The following is a 22,012-nucleotide window of genomic DNA, read 5'->3' on the forward strand; positions in this document are numbered from 1 at the left end:
CAATTTAGCATGGCCAATTCACCTGACCTGCACATCTTTGGACTGTGGGAGGAAACCGGAGCACCCGGAGGAAACCCATGCAGACACGGGCAGAAACTCCACACAGACAGTCACCCAAGGCTGAAATCGAACCTGGGACCCTAGTGCTGTGAGGCTGCAGCGCTAACCACTGAGCCACCGTGCCACCCTTGAATGGGGAAAGGCTGTATATCTCTATTGTACAGGGGGAACTGGGTGCCTTGGTATATGAATCACAATGCATTTATATGCACTTTTAGCAAGTCGTTAGGAAGGCAAATGGAATGTTGGGTGTTTATTGCAAGGGAAGTTGGTATAAAAGTAGGGGTGTACTGCTTTGGTGTAAAAGGCCTTGGAATGCATCTCACTACTTGAGAGAAGATATCATTGCATTGGAAACAGTTCAAACAGATTTCACTTGACTGATTTTTGGTTTGAAAGGATTAATTTATGTGGAAAGGTAATGCAGTTGGGCTGATAATCATTGTATTTTAGAACAGAGAGATGATCTTATTGAAATGTATAACAATGTGTGGGAAGCTGGAGGGGTGGATGTTGAAAGAATGTTTCCCCTTCTGGGATGTCTAGAACTTGGAACAAAGTTTAAAAATTTGGGCTTGCCTATTTATGATTTAGATGAGGAGAACACTTTTTCTTTAAGAGGGATATCAATGTGCAGAATTCTCTTTCCCAGAGAGCAGTGCAGCATGGGTCATTGAATATTTTCAAGGCTGCATCACATAGATTTATCAAGAGTGAAGGATTATAGGGTGAACAGACAGGAAAAGGGAATCAAAGCTACAATCAGACCACCCATGATCTTACTGAATGACATAGCAAGCCCAAGGGCCCTGCTTTTAATCTGTGTTATTCAGTGGCTACTAAATTTGGCCATATGAACAGTTGAAATTAGAGTTACCAACTCTTGTTCAGCACATTTCTGAAGGTTGAGTTGCACGGTCTTTCACCTCCAAGCATTCTCCATCCCCTCACTATTGCCACTGATTGCCACATGGGCTGGTTCTCATGTGCACTGTTCTTCTTTAATATAATTGCTTCCAGAGTTAGGGCATCACTGGCTAGACCACTGTTTATTGGCTTTCCTTATGTACCCTTGAAAAGGCTGTGATGAGCTGTCTTATGGAACTGCTGCAGTCTTTGTGGAATGCACACAGGCTGTTAGCAGGGAGTGTCAAGATTCTGTCCCAGCAACAGTGAAGGAACAGAGATATAGTTTCAAGTCAGGATACTGTGTGGTTTGGGAGGGAACTTGCAGGGAGTGGTGCTTCTATGCATCTACCGCACCTATTCTTCTAGGTGGTGCTGGCTGTAGGCTTGAAAGGTGCTGTCAAACAAGACTTGGTGAGTTGGCACAGTGTATCAATGTTGGAGGGAGTGAATGTTGAAGCTGATGGATGGAATACAAATCAAGTAGGCTTCTATATCTTGGAGTGTTCTATATCTTGAACCTTGAGTGTTGTTACAGCTGCACTCATCCAGGCAAGTAGGTAGTATTCTTGACTTGGGCCTCGTAGATGGTGAACAGATTTTGAGGAGACAAAAGACAAATTCCTTGCCACAAAATTCTCAGCCTCTGACCTGCTTTTGTAACAACAGTGTTTATATGACTGTTTCAGTTCAGTTTCTGGTTAATGATGACCTCCAGGATGCTGACAGTGGGTAATTCAATGATTGCAACACTTGGGAGACTGTCTGTATGGAGTTTGCCCATTCTCCCAGTGTCTGTGTGGGTTTTCTCTGGGTTCTCTGGTTCCTGCCACAGTCCAAAGATGTGTAGGTTAGGTGGATTAGCCATGCTAAATTGCCCATAGTGCGCAGGGATGTGTATGTTAGGTGGATTAGCCATGGGAAAAGCAGGGGTAGTGTCTGCTTGGGATTATCTTCAGAGGGTCCCTGTGGACTTGATGGGCCAAAGGGTCTGTTTCCACACTGTAGAGGTTTTATAAATGTCTAAGGGAGATGCCTAGGTTTGCTGTAGTTGGATATGGGGTTATTGCCTGGTATTTGTGCGAGATGAACGTAACTTCAGTCACAGCCTGAATGATGGCCACACCTCTGATTGTTCAGTTGGAAATTCCTTGACTGAGAAACAGATAGCTCTTTTCTTTCATTATGAATATATCTAGACTTAATAAATGAAAGTGTTCAAAGAAAACAAAATTAATAACATTTATTTTCTTCTGGATTGCTCGCACCTGTGACAGGGACAGTAGCTTGGAACTCCTGGAAACTTCAGGGCAATGCCAAATGACTGGTAATCCCAGCTGTATTCAGTGCAGCAAGGCAGAGTTTGAATGAATATCATCTCAATAATGTCAGAGTTAAATGCCTTCACTTTGGAATAAATCCACAGATTAGGCATATGGTTAATTTGCAACAGCTAACCAAATACAATAAAGACCAAATTGAAAGCTATTAGTTTGGATCATTTAAACTGCCATTAAACATTAAAACTGTCAGTACTTCGCAATTGTACTCTTCAGGTATTGTTAGTATAAATATACAGAATAAATATAATAGAAGTGAGCCATCTGATTTATATCAGTTTTATGGTATACATTAGCCCCCTTCCAGCCTAGTTCACCCCTTGCTTAACCGCAAAGCCTTCTATTACTTTTTCACGTATATGTTTACCTAGTTGCACTCTATGTGATAGCAAGTTTCACATTCTAATCACTCTCTAGTTAAAGAAGGTTCTCCCAAGTTCTTTTCTGGATTTATTAGTAACCATCTTTAATTTATAATTCCTCAAGCGGAAATGTTTTCTGTATCAATCCAATCAAATCACTTCATAATCTTACATACTTTGAATAAGTCACCTTTAGTCCCCTCTCTTCTACAGAAAAAGTTCCAGTTTATTAAGTATATTTTTCAATAGTCCACCTCGTAATTATGATTGCACAATGATCAACTATAGCTGCCTATGATGCAAGCTGAAGGCGAGACGGCCCATACAGCTTGCCCATCCAATCCAACCAAGAAAACCCCCAAAATATGCTATCTTTATGCAAGAATAACATCACAAAGATTTTACTCCACAAAACACTCTCTATGTTGGCTTTCATTCATGTGTCATTTTGTTGTATCTCAGTCTCAAGTGTAGGTGCAGCCATTTGTAATTACAGAACTTCAGTATTTCTAAAGCTATTGAAGCTTTTCATCTTGCATTATCTGTCCTGATAAATGCAAGATGTAAAGTTGCAAGAGCATATCTCTTTTTCAGCAATATTCTCAGGTTTTTATTATGCGTTTCTGCTATTGTGACATTTAAATGTCAACTATGCCTCTTCCTTTCAATGCCAGCACTCAGTGCTGAATTTGATCACCCTTCTTTGTATCTAATACACAAAACCCTCTTCAGATTTTAAAATTGGTACTGGGAGCTTAATCTAAAGTTAGAAGATGAGAGAAGTTGCCATTTTAAATACCTCAGTTCTGGAGGAACAGATTGAATCAACAGCTGATAAGGAATTCTTAGATGCTGGAAATGTGATTTATTAACAAGGAAACTGGCTAAGTGAGGTCTTGATCAGAATTTGGGGGTGGCTCAGTGGCTCAGGGGTTAGCACTGTTGCCTCACAGCGCCAGGGACCCAGGTTCGATTCCCGCCCGGGCAACTGCTGTTGTGGAGTTTGCATATTCTCCCAGTGTCTGCGTGGGTTTCCTCCGGGTGCTCTGGTTTCCTCCCACAATTCAAAAGATGTGCAGGTCAGGTGAACTGGCCTTGTTAAATTTCCCATCGTGTTAAGTGCATTAGTCAGGGTTAAATGTAGGATAGGGGAATGGATCTGGGTGGGTTGCTCTTTGGAGGGTCGGTGTGTACTCATTGGGCTGAAGGGCCTGTTTTCACACTGTAGGGAATCTAATCTCATCTAATACAAAATTATTCCCTCAGTTATGGCCTGATATAGTGACACAAATTTACATTTTTTTAAAAATTCATTCACAAGATGTGGATAAAATATTGTTAACATTTATTGCCCGTCCTTAATTGCCATTGAGAAAGTGGCAGTGAGCTGCTTGAACTGCTGTAGTCTATGGCAGTAGGTACACCTATGGTGCTATAAGGAAGGGAACTGCAGGAGTTTAACTCAGCAAAAGTGATATATTTTCAAGTCAGGAAAGTGTCGTCAGTGCAGAGAATGAATGCTGATAGTGTTAGATAGACTGTCAATCATGGAATGCTTTTATATACGAGTTAACATCAGTGTTGACTTTGCTTGGAAATGGCACTTTAGCTTATGGGTCAGTAAGTGGTGGATTAAGTTCCAGTCTCGAGACTTGAGTACATATTGCACATAGTCAAATCAATACTTCAGGCAGCACTAAAGAAGAGTTGCAGCTTCAAAGTTGCTGTTCTCCAGATGAGGCATTAATTTGAGATACATTTTTCTGTCTCTCATAACTTCAAGGCACTATTTGAAAAACAGCAGAGCAGTTCTCCTGATGTACTCGCGAATACGGTAGATGCTGAAAATTGGTAAGGAAAACTGAGAAAGCTGGGTCAATCAACAAGTCTGATAGCACTTGTGGAGAAAGAAAGAGTTAAAGCTACCTTTCATCAGAAGTAATGGAAGGGTTAGAGCTGAATCTGTTTCTCTCTTCACAAATACTAATCTTATCTCCTGAGCACATCCAGGGATTTTCTAGTTCTACAATAAAGAAACACGGTAGCTCAGAAAACAAAGAGATGGATACGCTGAAAGGATTGTGAAGGTTAAACTTCTTTGGAAGAATGAGAACAGTAAATCGATGTCAAAAAGTCTTTGTTACTGGAGTCATTAAAATGCAGAAAAGTTATGATATAAATTAGCATTTGCTGCTGAGAAAGCAACCATCTGGCGTCTTCCTGGGATCACAGACTGTAACTGAAATAATAACTGGTGAGCAAGTTAACATTATCCCAATTAACTGCACTGAAGGATGAAACTTACCATTTGAATTTCTTCTGGTGAAAGTTCATCTTCCTTTGAGTCCTCCCAAAAACCCAAATTTTCATGTACTTCTGGAAAACTTTTATCTGTGAAAGATAATTTTAACATTGATATTGATATGCAATCTTATCACAGATGTCCTCAAAAAAATTGAAGTAAAACTTGAATAAATACAGAAGGGGAAACAAACAGAAGGACATGGTATCAGGATGAGATGAATTAAGCTGGAAGAAAGCTTATTTGGAGCATAAATATTATTACTGACATCTTGCCTGAATGGCATGTCCTGTGCTATAAGTTGTACATAATTCTATGTTATCTCTGCAAAAGGCATTCCATTTAGTAAGTCTTTCAAACAAGTGCTTCATAAATATTCAAGCAACTGTTTATTGCACTTCAATTATTCACAATTAATAAAATTAGAAATCCTAGCAACTGGATTTTATGGGCCGCTCATGGACAGGGAAGCGAGCAGGGATACCTTTAAAATCGGGTTAATAGTAAAATACTGATGCTGGAAATCTGAAACAATCACAGAATTCTGGAGAAACTCAGCAGATCTGACAGCATCTGTGGAGAGAGAAACAGCGTTAACATTTTGAGTCTGATATGACTCTTCTTCAGAACCGAGTTTCTCCAGCATTCTGTGTTTGCCGCTGCAATATTGGGTGGCTTGTTATCCACAGCATCCTTACTGCCAGTCCTGTCAAGATTTTAGAAATGGCAGGGCAAGTGTTACAAGTGCCACTCGTTGATTCACCAATTGAGGTCCTTAATTGGACAATTAATGCCAACCTAAAGGTCTCACATGCCACCACTCTGATTTAATGAACAGAGGGAGAGGCCTGTACACAATGTACAGCCTAGCAAAACAAGGAGTCCACAATCATAAGGTACTCAAAAAAACCCAGAAGATTGCTTAATCACCAGCTACTAGAAGGATCCCCACGTAATTTACCTCTAGAAGGAATATGGAGAAGAAATAATATAAATTTTGGAAGGCTTTGATGTATTTTTTGGGTTGTGGGAAGTAAAGATTACAACTGAGTTTATAATCAAGCACGGGGCCATGATTGTATACTGGTTAGTATTCTGTGTTGTGGCCTCAGCAACCTTGGTTTGAATTAGAGTCACAGCAGTGATTGTTCATTGCATATTATTCCCTGTGACATTTGCTACAGAAATGAGGGAAAATATCAATCATCTAGGTACATCTAGACTCAAAATGTTAATTTGCTTGCTCTCCATGGATGCTGTCTGACCCGTTGTGATCTTTTGCATTTATTATTTTCATTAATAGGCCACTGATTTCTTCAAATCGGTGATACTTCTTTCCTTGTACTAAATCTATCCAGCGAAAACCAAAGTTTATCATAACCTAGTCACTTTCTGATGTACCTTGCTTTCCACTTTCAATCTACTCAGTGGTAAGTCTTTACTTCTTTAAAATCAATACAATCTGATCATGTTGGCCGACTGACTACATTTTGCTTGCCAACCTGACATCTTGAACTAGTCCATGTTTCCAAATAAACCTGTTGGACTATAACCTGATGTTGTGTGATCTTTAACTTTGTCCACCCCAGTCCAACACTGACACCTCTAAGTCATAGTCCATTCCAAGATTTGTTTAATTTATTTCAATGGGATAAAATATTACTTGAACAGAGAACAAAATATTCTGAAATTAACAACTGCTTTCACCAAAGATCATGAAATTGGTCGGGAAAAAAAATGTGTAACCTCTGTACCAGTGCTATTAACAGCAAATACATCTGAATCAGTCATCTAGAACTTTATGATTATGAGGATGTGATATCTGCCATCTTAATTTAGAATATAATTATTTGGACTATATCTATGTCTTGGAGTTTTTGGAAAGACACTTTGCAAAGCAAAGGAAGGAAAAGTATTGCATTTGCAAAGAACATGAGCTGCTCAAATAAAGTCACTGACTCGACAATACATTGAGAGAGGTTACATGATCTTATTCGTTACTTCAACAACCTGGCTGACTTATTTCTGATTCTGAACCACATACAGTCTGAGATATATGCAACTGCAAACATCATTTCCCTATTAAATTCAAACTTTGTTGTGACCACCGAATGAATGGAACAAGGAACAGAATTAGTACACCTGTCCTAACTTGATTATAACTGCATTTTAGGTTTGACATCATGGCAGATAGCTCTGAATTCCAGAATACTACATCAGTCTCAGGGAGTAATGTCACAGGACTAATAATTCAGAGGCCCAGCCTCATGCTCTTGGGGAGTAGGTTCAATTCCACCATATCATCTGGAGTTTGAAGTTAATTAATAAATCTGGAATATAAAGCTAGTCTCAATGATGGTGACCAGTGACCTACAATCGATGTAAAAACCTACAGATTCTAGATCCACAGCAATATGGTTGACTCTTAACTGCCTTCTGAAATGACTGAGAATGCTACATAGTTGAACACAATGAGGGATAAGTAATAACTACTGATCTTGAAAACGATGCCTACATCCTATTAAAGATTAAAACAAAATTAGCTGGATAAAGAGGTATGAGATGCTTTATTTTTCTCTGATGCGAATTATCAATATACTCACAATGAAATTCCATGATGATGATAAAATGTTGCCTATCAAGCGATGGAATTGTAGCAATGTTTACTTCGCCACCATTGACATAGATTAGCTAAAATAAATTGTTAATATTGCACCTCCAATATTATCTGGCTAACTTCAAAAAATCAAGAATATTTACTAAACTAAGGAAAATTTATCTCATTCAAACTCGTTGCATTCATCCAATGATCTCTTTTTTTAGTTTCAAGTAAATTTAAATTACTCACATCTATTCCTTATTTTTAATGATAGAATTGTCTACTCAGATTATTCGCAAATTAATTGGGCAAATGAGAACTAAGTAACAAACGAATGTTATCTGTGTGGATTTAAAACTAAATTCTACACATTGTATAGATGGTGACATTCGTCTTTCTAATTACCTACTTAGTTCTGCATTGTATAATACAAACCTTTAAATGCTGTAAACTATGTAAATCAACAAGATAATACTTATGATTCTATGTGTTTCAGATATGTTGTAGTTATAAATTCAGTCCTCTGGTACTTGGAGCTTCTAATGTACGTTCGTGTCCATATTCTACCAATAACTATTTATACATTGCATCACTGAATAGGAAAATGGCAAGGCCTTGGCTTTCCAATAATCACAAACTACAGCATGCAATTCACAATATTTAATGTTACAAACCATTGCTTTCATCTTTTGCGACTAGCTCCTCTGAATTTTCTGGCCTGACAGGAGGAATATTCTCTGGAGATGGTACTAATGTCTTGTTGCTATGTTGTTCAGGTTCAAGTCTCGACCTATGAAAAATAAATCTGTCAGAACAGTGTGCAGCAATGGATTAGATTTACTCAATCCTATATTTCCTGATTCACAAGATCATAACTTGAATTTAAAATGGCTTCTGAGGATCAGAAGTAAAATAATATTAATTTTTCACAATTAGACAAATTTTATCAATCGTGCAACCTTTAATATTCCTTTACCTCAGATGTTATCTTCATTTCTTATGATGTTATAGAACAAGATATCAAAAGACCATTATTAATGATCTCTATGGTTCTGCCTGAAACTACTGTAGCAAGTGAGCCGTTAGTGTCGTTGTACTTATGATTATTATTTCATGTAATTTGATTCTTCTGTTCACGTTCCATTTCCATATTATTCTTTTTAGCCACTTGCAAATAAAATTCTTGCTTCAATAGACTTTATGACATCTTTTTCAGCTATTACTTTCATTGGTTTGCTTGATCGCACAAAATATTTATTCTTTGCACTTCTTTTAAGACCATAAGAAATAGGAACAGGAGTGGACCGTTTGTCATTGAGCCTGCTCCGCCATTCAATAGGATCTCGGCTGATCCAACATACTTCACATCCACTTTCCTGTGTTTTCACCGTAACCCTCAATTCCCCTACTGATCAAAAATCTTTCTATTTTAGCCTCAAATCTACACAAGGACTCCACCCCCACAGGTCTCTATGGGATGGAGTTCCAAAGAGCGCTGAGAGAAGAAACTCCCCCTTATCTGTGTCTTAAATTGGCAGCCCTTCATTCTTAGACTATGCCCTAGAGTCTCCCATGAGGGGAAACATCCTTTCATTATTTACCCTGTCAAGTCCCTTAAGAATCCTACACAACCTCTTGTTTGTCTGAATATCCTAGTTCAGTGTGTTATATCAATATTGCATGTGGAGCTAAGTATTCAGTTAAAACTTGATCTTGACCACAATAACTGCTCCAAAACTTCATAAACACACTGGGCTAAAACTTACACAGGAGATGACTCGCCATCTCCCCTCTTCCATTCCTAGAAGGTTAGCTGTAAGATGTGCTGCAAATGAGCGACATCGTCTAATTATTGGACTTGCACATTCACTTGGAAGGAAGTCCTGAGCTTGGAAGCTACTGACCAAGTGAACAGAGGAACAGGTGTAGTCCATTCTAGTGTCAGACTTAAGCAAGATGCACAGCCAGGACTGAAGAATGAGGCTCGAGGAAGATCATAGCAAAGAGGTACATCCTAAGGATTTAGAGAAGGGAGGAATAGTGGAGCCTAAGGAGCCAGGAGAGTGCACTGGTGGACCGGGGGTATAGATGGAAGCACGTACATCTTTGGGGGAGGTGAGCCTCTGATGTATGCCCAATTAGGTTCATCCCTTCCTTCTTGTCTTTGCTCATACAGGCATTTAAACAGCCTGCTGCCTAATTATAATACTTAAATGACAAAACCCTTCTTGGCATGAGTAGTGGGGGCCACACATCTCCAATAGCTATCCTAACTCTGTTGGAATTGAAGTTGCAGGTGTGCTGATTCGGATACAGGTTTTTTTTGGGGGGGTGGGGAAGAATCAATGTTAGATTTAAACAATTTCCATATTTCACCTTATGTAAACTCAGCCATCTTTCATGAGGTTTAAAATTTGTATAATCGCTATTATAAACTAAACAACCTCAGATGAAGCTGTACAGGCTGAACAGCAGTCCTCTATAGATGCTGTCTTGCTGGTCAAAAATACAAGGAATAATCTAAATGTTCCCTCCCCTACTCCATGTCAAGTAACAGTTAGTATAGTCTCTATTCAATGTTCAGGCAACAAAATGACAGAGGGAACTTGTCACATAAGAATTCCCTGCCAGGAGATTGAAATTTGCACTCAAATACTGAGCTTTCGCAAAGCGTGACTTTCATTGCATTACATGACTGATGGCAAATGATTAAGGGAAAACCAACGATAATGGTAGAACAGAGACAATATGACATTATGATACCCTAATGAGGGTCAATTTCAGTCAATATATAGCGTTCCAATTTGCAAACTGCCCTCTGAAGATCAAACTGAGCATGATTTTACATTACTTACAATCTTTTCTTATCCACTACTCGCTTGACTCGAATAGCCCTTTGTTCAGAGTACACTTTACACACATCTGTATGATTACAAAGATGAAAGTATATTAAATCTGAACATAAAGGAAATTAATTTAAATAGCAAATTTTTGGGGGTAAATTTACAGCATCCAACAACTAAACATTCTATACTTAATGATGGACTCAAATTGTAAAGAGATGAACAGCTTATTGCTTTTTAGACATTCTAAAAAATATAGTGAACAGGCTAACTATCATTTTCCAATATTCCTTAGATTTGGAAATAATCCCATCAGATTGGAAGTCAGCAACTGCGACACAAAAGAAGAAGAAGAAAAATAGGGATCAACACTCCAGTTAGCCTAACATTGTTTGATGAGAAAATGCTAAAATGTACTATTAAGCAAGTCTTAACATTGCATTTAAAAATGTACTGAATTAGAATACACCAACATGATTTTACTAAAAGGAAACCATATTCGATAAATTCATTGGAGTTTATTTTTGAGGATGTACCTTATAAGATAAAGTGAAGCAGTAGATACAGTGTGCCAGAATTTCTAAAAAGGCATTCAGTAGGTTGCCACACAAGCTTAATCAACAACATGATGGCTCATGACTAGTAGTAATATATTAGCAGGGACAGAGGACTGGTTAACAGATAACAAGCATGAACAGGCATAAATACAGGAGCACAAAAGTCAGTGCAGGGTAGTCAGCTATTTACATTCTACATTAATGACTTAGATGAAGAGACAGAGTAATGTATGTATGTTTGCTGATGATATAAAGCTAGGTGGAAAGGTAAGCTGTGTGGAGGACCATTGACGCTACAAAAAGTTACAATTTGGTTAAGTGAGTATATAACAAGATGGCTGATGGATAATTAAGTGTGAAGTTAGTTACTTTGGTCATAAGAATAACTTTTTTTAAGAAGGTGTGAAACTTGTACTGATAAACAAAGATTTGAATGTGCTTGTGCTTAAGATACACAGAAGGTTAATAGGCAGGTATAGCAAGCAACTCAAAAGACAAAAGGCATGCTAGCCTTACTACAAGGTGACTGATCTACAGGAATAAAAAATGTCTTCTTACAACTGTACAGGGTTTTGGTAAGACCACATCTGTAGTAGTGAGTGCAGTTTTGGTCTCCACATTCAGGATATTGCATTCGAGGCAGGACAGTTATGGTTCACTTAATTAAACCTAAGATGATTAGACTGAGCAAATTTAGAGACTTAGAAAAATGAAAGGTGACCTCATTGAAATGTATGAGATTTTGAAAGGGCTTGACAGGATGGATGCTAGGAGATTATTACAACTTGTCAGGGAATCTCAAACATGGGGGCACAGTTTCAGAATAAAAAGCCGATCATTTAGGACTGAGGTGTGGAGACATTTCTTCATTTGAAGGGATATGAATCTTTGGAATTTTCTTCCTGAAGAAAGTTGACAAGTTATGGTTGAATACACTTAAAGCTGGGCTCGACGGATTTTTAGCCTCTCAGAGAATCAGGAGATATGGGGTGTGGGCAGGAAAAGTGGAGTTGAAGCTCAAGATCAGCTGGGATCGGAGACGATTGGAGGGCAGACTCAACAGGCCATATAGTCTACCCCACCTATATCGTGTGTTATTATGTTTATCAATGCAAACAAGAACAGAACATTAAAATCCGGAACATAATTATTTTTCTGGAACCAAAAACTGTTTCCTAACCCGATCTAGTTTAGTTTTGTCAGATGAGTGGTTGAACCAGACAGATTTCCCCCACCACTTCTCCACTGTCAGCCACCAGATCGTAGTGTGTATGAGAATAGCCCAGAGCTGCTAGACTCCAACTTGCACCCCTCATCAGTGCCTGGTCTTCCTCTATAATTCCTATAAGCAAAATAAAAATTCGCTACTTTGCAGGACAAAGTGACAGGGTTCGAAATAAATAAAGAAATTAGTGTCATTATTCATCATGAAAAGTTTGATCTTTTCCAATTTTTTAATTGGTTGGCTCATCTGTTTATTCAGTTCAACACACAGTTATGCAAGGAGAGGGGGAAATGTTATATATTTATATAGGGTGAGAGTTTGGGAAGTATTATGGTCTGTATTCAAACAGAGAAGCATTTTGCTTATCCTGCTTGGGTCAATTATGTCTAAATGCAATTTATAATCATTGATTAGAGCTTAATATTCATTTTTGGAAAGAAAGTTAAAATTGTTACTGTATATTCTGAATGGTTAGGCCATGCTGGTGAACAGATGCTTATTCGTAAAATCTAATCTTATGATTAAAAGAGTCTCAAGCCCAATTCCATCTGGATAAACTGCTTCTTTTATGCCAAAAGATTGAAGTTCGATCCATTGCAACTGAAGTACATTCAATGTACGACACTAAATCTGGCAAAACAATTGCATGACATTCCTTCCATGGAAACTGCTGATTTAAGGAGTTAAAAAATTTATTTAGTATTTTAAAATCATTTACGAGGAGAGGTATGGGTTTGCAATGCAAACATAATCAGATGTTAAAATCAAATCAAAGGACAAAGATAATTTTTGAAAATGTTTGGAAGAGTACTCGTTTCCACTAAACAGTGGAATAGCTTCAAAACAATGGCATTGGTTTGTGACTTTGACTGCTATTTGGTCAATCCTGAGATGTTGGCTCATATCCCTCCAGACATTTCTTATTCATGTCCTTATCTAAATGTTTTATAAACATTTTAGCTATATTTGCATCCACCACTTCCTCTGGAAGTTCATGCCGTACATAAACCACTAACTGTGTTAAAAAAAAGCCTTTCTTATCTTTTTTAAATTTTTCTCCTCTTACCTTAAAAATATACCCGCCTGTTCGCGAAATCCCGCACGCTAGGGAAAAGACACCTGCCATTCACCTCATCTATACCCTTACGATTTTATAGACCTCTATAAGATCACTCCTTGACTGCCTACGGTCCAGAGAAAAAAAAATGTCGCCGCTTATCCAGCCTCTCCTTATAGCTGAAACCCTCCATTCGCGCCAAAGCAGGGAGGTGGGACTCGTTTAGTTTGGGATTATGGTCAGCATGGACCGGTTGGACCAAAGGGTCTGTTTCTATGCTGTATGACTCTATGACTCTAATTACTGTACCACAGACCATGTACTGGCAGAGGAGGTTTGTGGAGAAAGAAGAATAAGAATAGCGATGCATTCAAAGGAGATTGGAAAAGATAGCAAATGGGTGCTTAGGACCCTGCCCAACGTTGCAAAATTCTGAAGGTGTGCAAAAAGACAAAGGAGACTGCCAAATTTGTAAAGTTTTCAATGGAGCTGAAAGCACTTTTACAAATATTCAGTTCTGATCTTTCATTTTAGGATTTGCACAAGGAGCTTTCACATCTTACTGTTTCATAAGAAGGTTTATATCCAAAGGGATGCATTTCACCTTTTCCAAACAGGAAGACACAGGCAATTTCCATCTAAAAAAATCAGAGATGATGCAATACTAGGATTACATCTATTAAAATCCTTTGTCGGGGTTAACTTCAAAAGGTATCAGGGTTTGATCTTCAGGAGTACATCCCTAAGATACCAGGACTGAGAAACATATAGAAGGTACTGTGAAAGTAAGATCCAAATTCATATTAAAGCTTTTGCGAAAAGTCTCTCAGGCCTAGTTTATTTCTGAATATTAGTTATTTTTATACTGGCATGTTCTATGTATAATAGTAACATTGTTATTTTAAGTATTTTTATTTTTAAATAATTTTTTTGTGTACTTTAAAAGTTAAGTTACATCTCATAAACTGCTTACTGTAAAATTTCTGAAAGTCCAGGAAATCACAAGTCGCTCATGATATATCAAATATCCCAAAGACAATGACGTGGATTTGAGTTTGTTCCCATGGGTTTACTACATCAGTAGATATTGCATTTTTAAGGTTAGACTCCAGCTAGTAAGAAGAAAGAACTTTCTTCATAGGATTGGCCTTTGATGTTGCACATGAAAGAAAAGATCCAAGTTAAAAAAATAAAAACCCTTTCTATTTAAGCCTTTTATGACTATCTTTTCTGCACAGTTTGACTGCAACTTTGCCAGTCTGTTTAGGCTTGCATTAGCTTGTGTTTAGTACTCTCAAGCATTGCTCTCTAGCCAGACTCTGTTGTTGACTAATTTGTGTCCATGAGTTCTTGGATTCACTGTCAGAATAAAGCTGATTAACTGAAATGTACAATCATAATCCTTTGCAGGCAGTTTAACATAGGAATACATTATATAACCAATTTTAAAATCAATGGTTCTTAAAACCATGAAACATTTCCCACACCCCTGATTAAAACAAATTAAAGTTACTTTTCAGGTAAGCTTCAAGCAAGTCCAATACACCTTCCCTGTGTTCCTTCACTTGGGGAGAAATCACATTCTTCATGGCTGGAATGGAAGCAACAAGTCTTTAGTGCAAATATACTTCATAATTTTTCTGTTACGTTAAGTAAATAATAATCCAAAGGACTAATTAAAAACTGAAAGAACTTTGGATGCTGTAAATCAGAAACAAAAAAAAAAGCAATTGCTGGAAAAGCTCAGCAGGTCTGGCAGCATCTGTGAAGAGAAATCAAATTTAATGTTTCAGGTCTGGTGACCCTTCCTCAGAACTAATAGACTAAGTACCTCATTGAAAAACCTAGCAATTAGTTGAAGAGATAGTTAATTGGAAGCGTTAGAAACTCCTAAATCATATATTTTATCCATGAAGGTTCTAATGGAAGTCTGACACAATTTCCCTTAATAAATTATATCAACTCATAAATCATACATGATAATCTATAATGACAAAGCCAATTTACTTTATAGATACAGGACAGAAAAAAATAGTTTTAAATAGTTGGGTGGTCAAGGAGATGAAGACTAAGTAAAGCTACGGTTCAGTGGGTATTGTTGGAACTGACGGAATTAGACTCAGGTGATCTCAACACTAATGAAGTGACACTAGTAACAGGATGTGGTTACCCTCTCCCTGGAGGTGATGAGCAAGGTGGCAAGAAAATAATGAGGGGTAATAGACAGAGTTAATGGTAGTTGTCTTTTTCCTAGGATGAGGATTTCAAGACTAGGGGGGCTTATTATTAAGATGAGAGGAGACGGATTTAAAAAAAGACATGATGGGATTCTTTTTTACAGAGTATAGTTCATGTGTGAAATGAACTTCCTGAGGAAGTGGTGCACGTGGGTACAATTACAAAGTTTAAAGACATTTGGATAAGTACATGAATAGGAAAAGTTTGAAGGGAAATGGGCCAGGAGCAGGTAAGTGGGACTTGTTAGTTTGGGATTATATTTGATGTGGACCGGTTGGACAGAAGGGTCTGTTTCCATGCTATATGACTCTATGGCTCTACAATAGCAAACAATTGGGCAAGTTGGCGCTGGAAAGATACTTGCTCTCTCAGCAATTAAATGCTGAGTGAGAAGATCCAATAGCAACCTTTTCATCAACAATTAAGGCCCTTAAGTAAGCAAGTAGCACCCAGTCAGCTCTTAAGTGGCTGAGTGGAGTTTGATGTGGCAAATGGAGAGAGCTGGGAGTCAGCTGCTCCTGAAGACGAAGCAATATATCTTGGCTGTGGACTGTTTTCTATTCTGGTGCGATCAATCTCAATGACAACAGATGTCTGTTCAGATTTCAACCTTAGTATGGAGAAGACTGATAACACAAATCCTTCAGACTGAGAATAGATTCTGAGCCTGAATAAAAAACTCACAAAAGGCTGATTTCCAGCATGGTGGAACCTCAGTTCAAAGATAGCTATGATGACAAATAGAAAAGGGGCAGGTGATACTTTCTTGATGCTAGGACCAGTATAATGCTGGTTATTAAGATAGATTTTAGTCTGCATTTAAGGTTACAGCAGTGATATGCAAATACAGAGGGCAAAGACTAGGAAAATCTTAGAAAAATTGAGTTAGATTTATTCACATGGATTGTGGTTTCCCTTTTACATCTGTTCTTTTTATTTTCAATTTTAATTCTCATTTCCCCTGAACCCATTCCCAACTTCTCCCATATACCAAACTATCAATTAAATAACAATCGGAACTTGTTCTTGAGCTTCTACGGCTGCCACTTTAGAGACAGAAGCCAAGAATGACATTGGAACATATGTCTGACATGAAAATATGCTGTTTGAACATAAGAAATCCTTTAAGCCGTTTCTTTCACAACCTTCAACACTCTGCCCTCATATACCTCCGTATACAAGGGAAAATCCTGCAAAGTTCTTTCATCCTCCTCTATTTTATAGAAAGCCAATAAAACTAATAATCTATAATAAGCCAACCATTCACACTGTTTTTTTAATATTTCCGAAAACAAGGTCTCAATCACAACTGCACCTTCACAGGAGTTAAACTGCTTGACAAAATTTTTTTTAAAAAAAGCTTCACATTCACATGTTTTTGTCTTTACCTTCTGCCCTCAGCTGATGGATGGCATCAGAGCACGTGCGCATGAAAATCTGGGCATCCTGATCAATCTGGTCACGTTCCATGTCTGTCATACGGGAATACTCTGACATTACAAAACTGGGAAAAGAAGATAACAAGTAATTTTACAAGTTTAAAAAGTGGGAGTAAATAAAAGTAAAATGTTGGTCAGCCCTTAACACAGCAGGTATCATCTGAGGAAAGAAAGGAGGCGGCAAGGTTTAATGTCCTCCACTCCACTGACACCATCTGCTTTGCTGATGGCTTCCAGCATTTTCTTCTGTTTTCATTTCAGATTTCCCAAATCAGCCATTCAACCCAACGAGTCTGCTCTGCCATTCAATCATGGCAGGTAGGTTTCTCAATCTCATTCTCCCGCTTTCTCCCCGTAACCCTTGATCTCTTTTACAATCAAGAACCTATCTATCTCAGTCTTAAACATACTCAATGACCTGGCCTCAACAGCCTTCTGTGGCAGTGAATTCCATATATTCACCATTATCTGACTGAATAAGTTTCTCCTTATCTCCACTCTAAAGGTCTTCCCTTTACTCTAATGCTGTGCACTTGGATCCTAGACTCTCCTACCAATGGAAACAACTTCCCAACATCGACTCTGTACAGGCCATTCAGTATTCTGTAAGTTTCAACTGGATCCCCCTTCATCCTTCTAAACTTCATCGAATATAGATCCAGTGTCCTCAAATAATCCTTATGTGGGAATCTCCTCTGAATACATTCCAGGGCCAGTACATCCTTCCTGAGATATGGGGCCCAAAACTGCGAACAATACTCCAAACGTGGCCTGACCCAAGCCTTATAGAGCCTCAGAAATAAATCCCTGCTTTAATGTTCAAGTCCTCTCGAAATACATGCCATCATTTCATTTGCCTTCCTACTGACTCAACGTTGAGAGAATCCTGGACTAGAACTCCCAATTCTCTTTGCACTTCAGACTTCTGAATTTCCTTCCCAGTTAGAAAATAAAATTCTATGACTTTTGTTTTAAATGATGCTTACACTAGTGTTCTGGTACTAAGATAGAAGAGAAAACTGGAGAAAAGTGAAAGATTCCACCTGGAACATCATTTTGTGTATCAGCCCTGTTTCAATCAGTTAAACCCTTGCCTCTTACTCAGAAGATTGAGAGTTCAGGTCCAGTCCAGGATTTGAGCACCAAACAAATATAAATCCATACAATAGTGCTATACTGAAGGAATGCTACACTGGTCGAAACACTATCTTTCATGTGCCTGACCACAAACACATTTAAAAGATCCCATGGCATTATTCAGAAAAACATGCAGGAAATCCCTTGATGTCTTGGCCGCTATTTATTTGTCAACCAATATCACAACAGATCATGCGGCCATTATCATAATGTAGCTTTGGAGGTTGCTGTTTGCTAACGAACAACATGTATGACACGCTTTATTAACTGTAAATCACTTTTGGCATATCTGCTGGTCGTGCAAGGTGCTGTATAAATGCAAATCTTTTTGTTTTAGACTCACTATACTTGCTAAGTGACTTACTGTGTATTCCCAGCAAATACCTTTCTGTTTCTCCCCTTAAGTTAAAATAGGATTAGTAGCAACACTATCATTTGGTTTAGAATATAGGTATCGTGTTTAACATTTCAAAGATGGGTAAACTGTTGGGTCATATGAGCAAAGCAGAATAAGGAATCAATTGTACAGCATAATTGTTCAAACATGGCTAATTATAACAAAAGTCAACATTTGTTTATTAATCTTAACCTTTAGTTACCCAATGAAAACTATTAAACAACCTGCTATGAAAGGTAATGCAATAAAAGAAATTTGATTTTTGTCTATGATAAGTTTTGCATTTGCAACCTTGTAATGAAAGAGCATTTTGCCAAGGTACCTCTGAATGATTTTAACTAACTTCAAGAAAGATTGAATAAATTTCTGATTAAATCAGATAATCTAAATACAAGGTTCAATTATTTCAAAAATGATTGCATCTGATCTCCAGTTTTGGGAAAAAAGTTAAAAACTGTGTGCTTTTCCAAAACAACATTACACATGATAGTTCTCCAATTACACAAATGGTTTATGTGAATCCATTTAGTCCTGTTGCTCTTCATTGATGCTTTAATTTAATGTTCTGGTCATTCTCTTTCCTTTGCAAAGTCACCTCTTGTGCCTTTTATCCTCTCAACCACTTTCTCTCTATATAATCTCTACAAGGTGTGTGTCCATACCCTTCATGGCTTCTTTTCCTCAGAACCTATCCCTTCACATCCCTTTTTCAAAAATAACTCTTTCATCTTGTATGTTTCTTAAACTACCATTGTCAGCCTTCCTTTCTTTATCAAGTCCGTTGAACCTGTTGCCACCCAACTTCAAGCCAATAGCCCCGGACTTGCGGACTGTGCCCTGTTTCAGGGTGTCCTATTTTCTCTATCACAAAATATTTCCTACAAAGCATTTTAAATTCCTCATCCCTGTTTACAAATTGCTACACAATATCATTCCTCCTCATCTCTGCAACCTCCTTAAACCCACGTACCAATGTTTTCCATCTGCTCTTCCTCTCCCCTTGCAGCCCCCTTTTGTTGGTTCCACCTTTAGATTAGATTCCCTACAGTTAAGGGTCGTCAGCCAATTTGGGAATTCCAAACAAGATTTTTCTTAATAGTCTCAAACCAATTGGTGTTTTGAATTAATTTAAGTACTAAAGAAAATGTATAATGTGCAATACTGGAAAAAAATACAGCAGATCAAGTAGAAAATGATTGCCAAGTATTTAATCTTGTAAAAAGCCATTATTTTAGTAGCACACTATACTTATTAGGCTATAGTCTGAACAGCCAATAGAGTTTGAGACTTGAACAGTGGACTTCACATAGATTTACAAGTTAGATTGCCAGATTTCTGATAACCATCTAGAACTACTTAGTCCTATAACATGGCTGAGTGAGCAAGCTATTGTAACACAATAATTATTTTAAAATATAAAGAAAATGTGTGATTAGTCTGTATTGATTTTAGCACAAATCTGCAAAGTCACTGAAGCAGTATGAAGGTCATGGTCCATTAATTACACCTTTTCAGTACACCACAGCAATCAACAGTGCCAACAGAGTAATTATGATGCTGCTATGCAGCTGCATTTTAACCTTTTGCCCCAGCAGAGTGGAGTATTGTGATGAAACCAAAGTTAGATTTTCATTGAGAATATGTTGAACTCTCTCATCTTGTCTGAGAAGCCCAGTACAATAGAAAAAGAGTTCTGCTGTGGGAGTTCTGATGTGTTTACCAACATAAATAAAGATGCATTCAGAGGGACATTTGAACAATGATACAACAGATAAAAAAAACTTGAATGTATTTCCTAGAAGAATATTGGAGCAAAACATTTACTAACTATTCATTTTCTCTTTATAATGTTACATGTAACAGTTAAATAAAAATCATTTATAAATATCACCGTGGAGCATAAAGCACAATATTTCAAACAATAATTCAATGAAGATGTGCAAATAAACACTTTAAAACAGTCGATAGCTGAATGTTTTTATAGATGATATATTGATTGTAAAGTCATGAAATCCTTATAAATAATATTTTACAGTCTTACACAGTAATTTCAGAAATACATCAATTTTTAATGCACTCAGTAGTATAGAACTTGAGGATTTCTGAAGGAAATAGAGATGCTGTTTTTTGTTTTATACTCATCAGAGCAGAATTGCAAGAACATCAAATCTTAAAGGGAACAACAATTTATTCTCTATGAGGTAGTGGTGGTGACTGGTTGGAATATGGACTGTGATTGACAGGGGCACTGCCATGGGTGTACCAGGGAAAAGCTGCCCCGTGAGCTGTTCAGCTGAAAAAGATAGAATGCCTGGATATGTTCTTTCTGCTTGCATATATATATAAGCATTACTTGAAACCTGACTGATAATCTTAAACTGGTTAAGATTAGGTTGTTGTTATTGTAATTGTTAGCATAGTTAGGATTGCATAGTAAATGTTATCCAATAGCAGAATCACCTTTAAGGGTGAACACTTTGTGCCAAATATTCCCATCACTGATTAACTTAGGCAATGGCGAGTTAGTTGGGTAAGTATGGCAATATCATGAAAAAAGGTTCACAGCTTTGCAAAACCTTCACCCAAGATTTATAAATTGAGTTGAGAATCCCGCAAATGAGTGGCAAGAATCTTTTTTGCATGTGTTTACATTTCACTATTATCTATTCTTGCCTCTTTAATATGCATCTTGCTATTCTCCCACATGGCAGAGAGAAACCAGATGGTCACAATTCCCAACATGAAAGCTAAAGTGAGAACCTGGTAGCTCCAGCTTGCCACTTACTCCCTTAGGCCTCCATTTTGGACAGGATTCTCTAAACTTTTCAGGCACACTCCTTGGGCAGTGACTGGCTGCATATCTCATCCATGAAGTTTGGCACCGCATGCACACCAGCCTCACCACCTACCTCAGACTCATTTAGAATACAGTTATACACTTTTTGGAGATGCCGGTGTTGGACTGGGGTGTACAAAGTTAAAAATCACACAACACCAGGTTATAGTCCAACAGGTTTAATTGGAAGCACTAGCTTTCGGAACAACGCTCCTTCATCAATCACTTGATGAAGGAGTTTCGCTCGGAAAGCTAGTGCTTCCAATTAAACCTGTTGGACTATAACCTGGTGTTGTGTGATTTTTAACGTTATACACTTTGCTCTCCAAAGTGCAGTACTAAAGTGTATAACTGTATTCTAAATGAGTCTGAGATGTGCCATGATGAATCTCCAAAGTGTAGCTCTAATGTCAGGCCACTTTCTATGTAAGAATAGGTATCTCCCTTATGCATCAGAGTAGAGTGCTCCTCAGGGACCTTCACTTGGTCAAACTCGATCAGTTGAGGGAGTCCTGTCTTGGTCAGTCAATGGATTCAATGGGCTTTGCCTATCTAAACACCACAGGCTCTACTTATGAGTTGTGTGTGAGGCTCTTCAATGGCAAGTGCATTAATCAGGCACTTACACAATACAGGATTAAGACACCTATAATCTCATGTGAAATTCATGCAGTGACCAAATATGCTGGATACAAATTCTGACCATAAGCCATC

At 37.9% G+C, this 22,012-nt stretch overlaps 1 protein-coding gene across 1 annotated transcript in view; it reads right to left on the bottom strand.

Moving 5' to 3' along the window:
• stx18 (syntaxin 18) overlaps positions 1 to 22,012 on the bottom strand; it is a 154,515-nt gene that overhangs the window by 18,088 nt on the left and 114,415 nt on the right. The window contains exons 3-7 of the mRNA XM_072584019.1: positions 16,878 to 16,993; positions 14,765 to 14,842; positions 10,425 to 10,491; positions 8,244 to 8,359; positions 4,974 to 5,059 (exon numbers count right to left, since the gene is read on the bottom strand). Coding sequence (XP_072440120.1) covers positions 4,974 to 5,059; positions 8,244 to 8,359; positions 10,425 to 10,491; positions 14,765 to 14,842; positions 16,878 to 16,993 — 463 coding nt within the window. The remainder of the gene's footprint in view (positions 1 to 4,973; positions 5,060 to 8,243; positions 8,360 to 10,424; positions 10,492 to 14,764; positions 14,843 to 16,877; positions 16,994 to 22,012) is intronic.

The sequence above is a fragment of the Chiloscyllium punctatum genome, chromosome 14 (assembly GCF_047496795.1).
Source record: "Chiloscyllium punctatum isolate Juve2018m chromosome 14, sChiPun1.3, whole genome shotgun sequence".
NCBI classification, from domain to species: domain Eukaryota; kingdom Metazoa; phylum Chordata; class Chondrichthyes; order Orectolobiformes; family Hemiscylliidae; genus Chiloscyllium; species Chiloscyllium punctatum.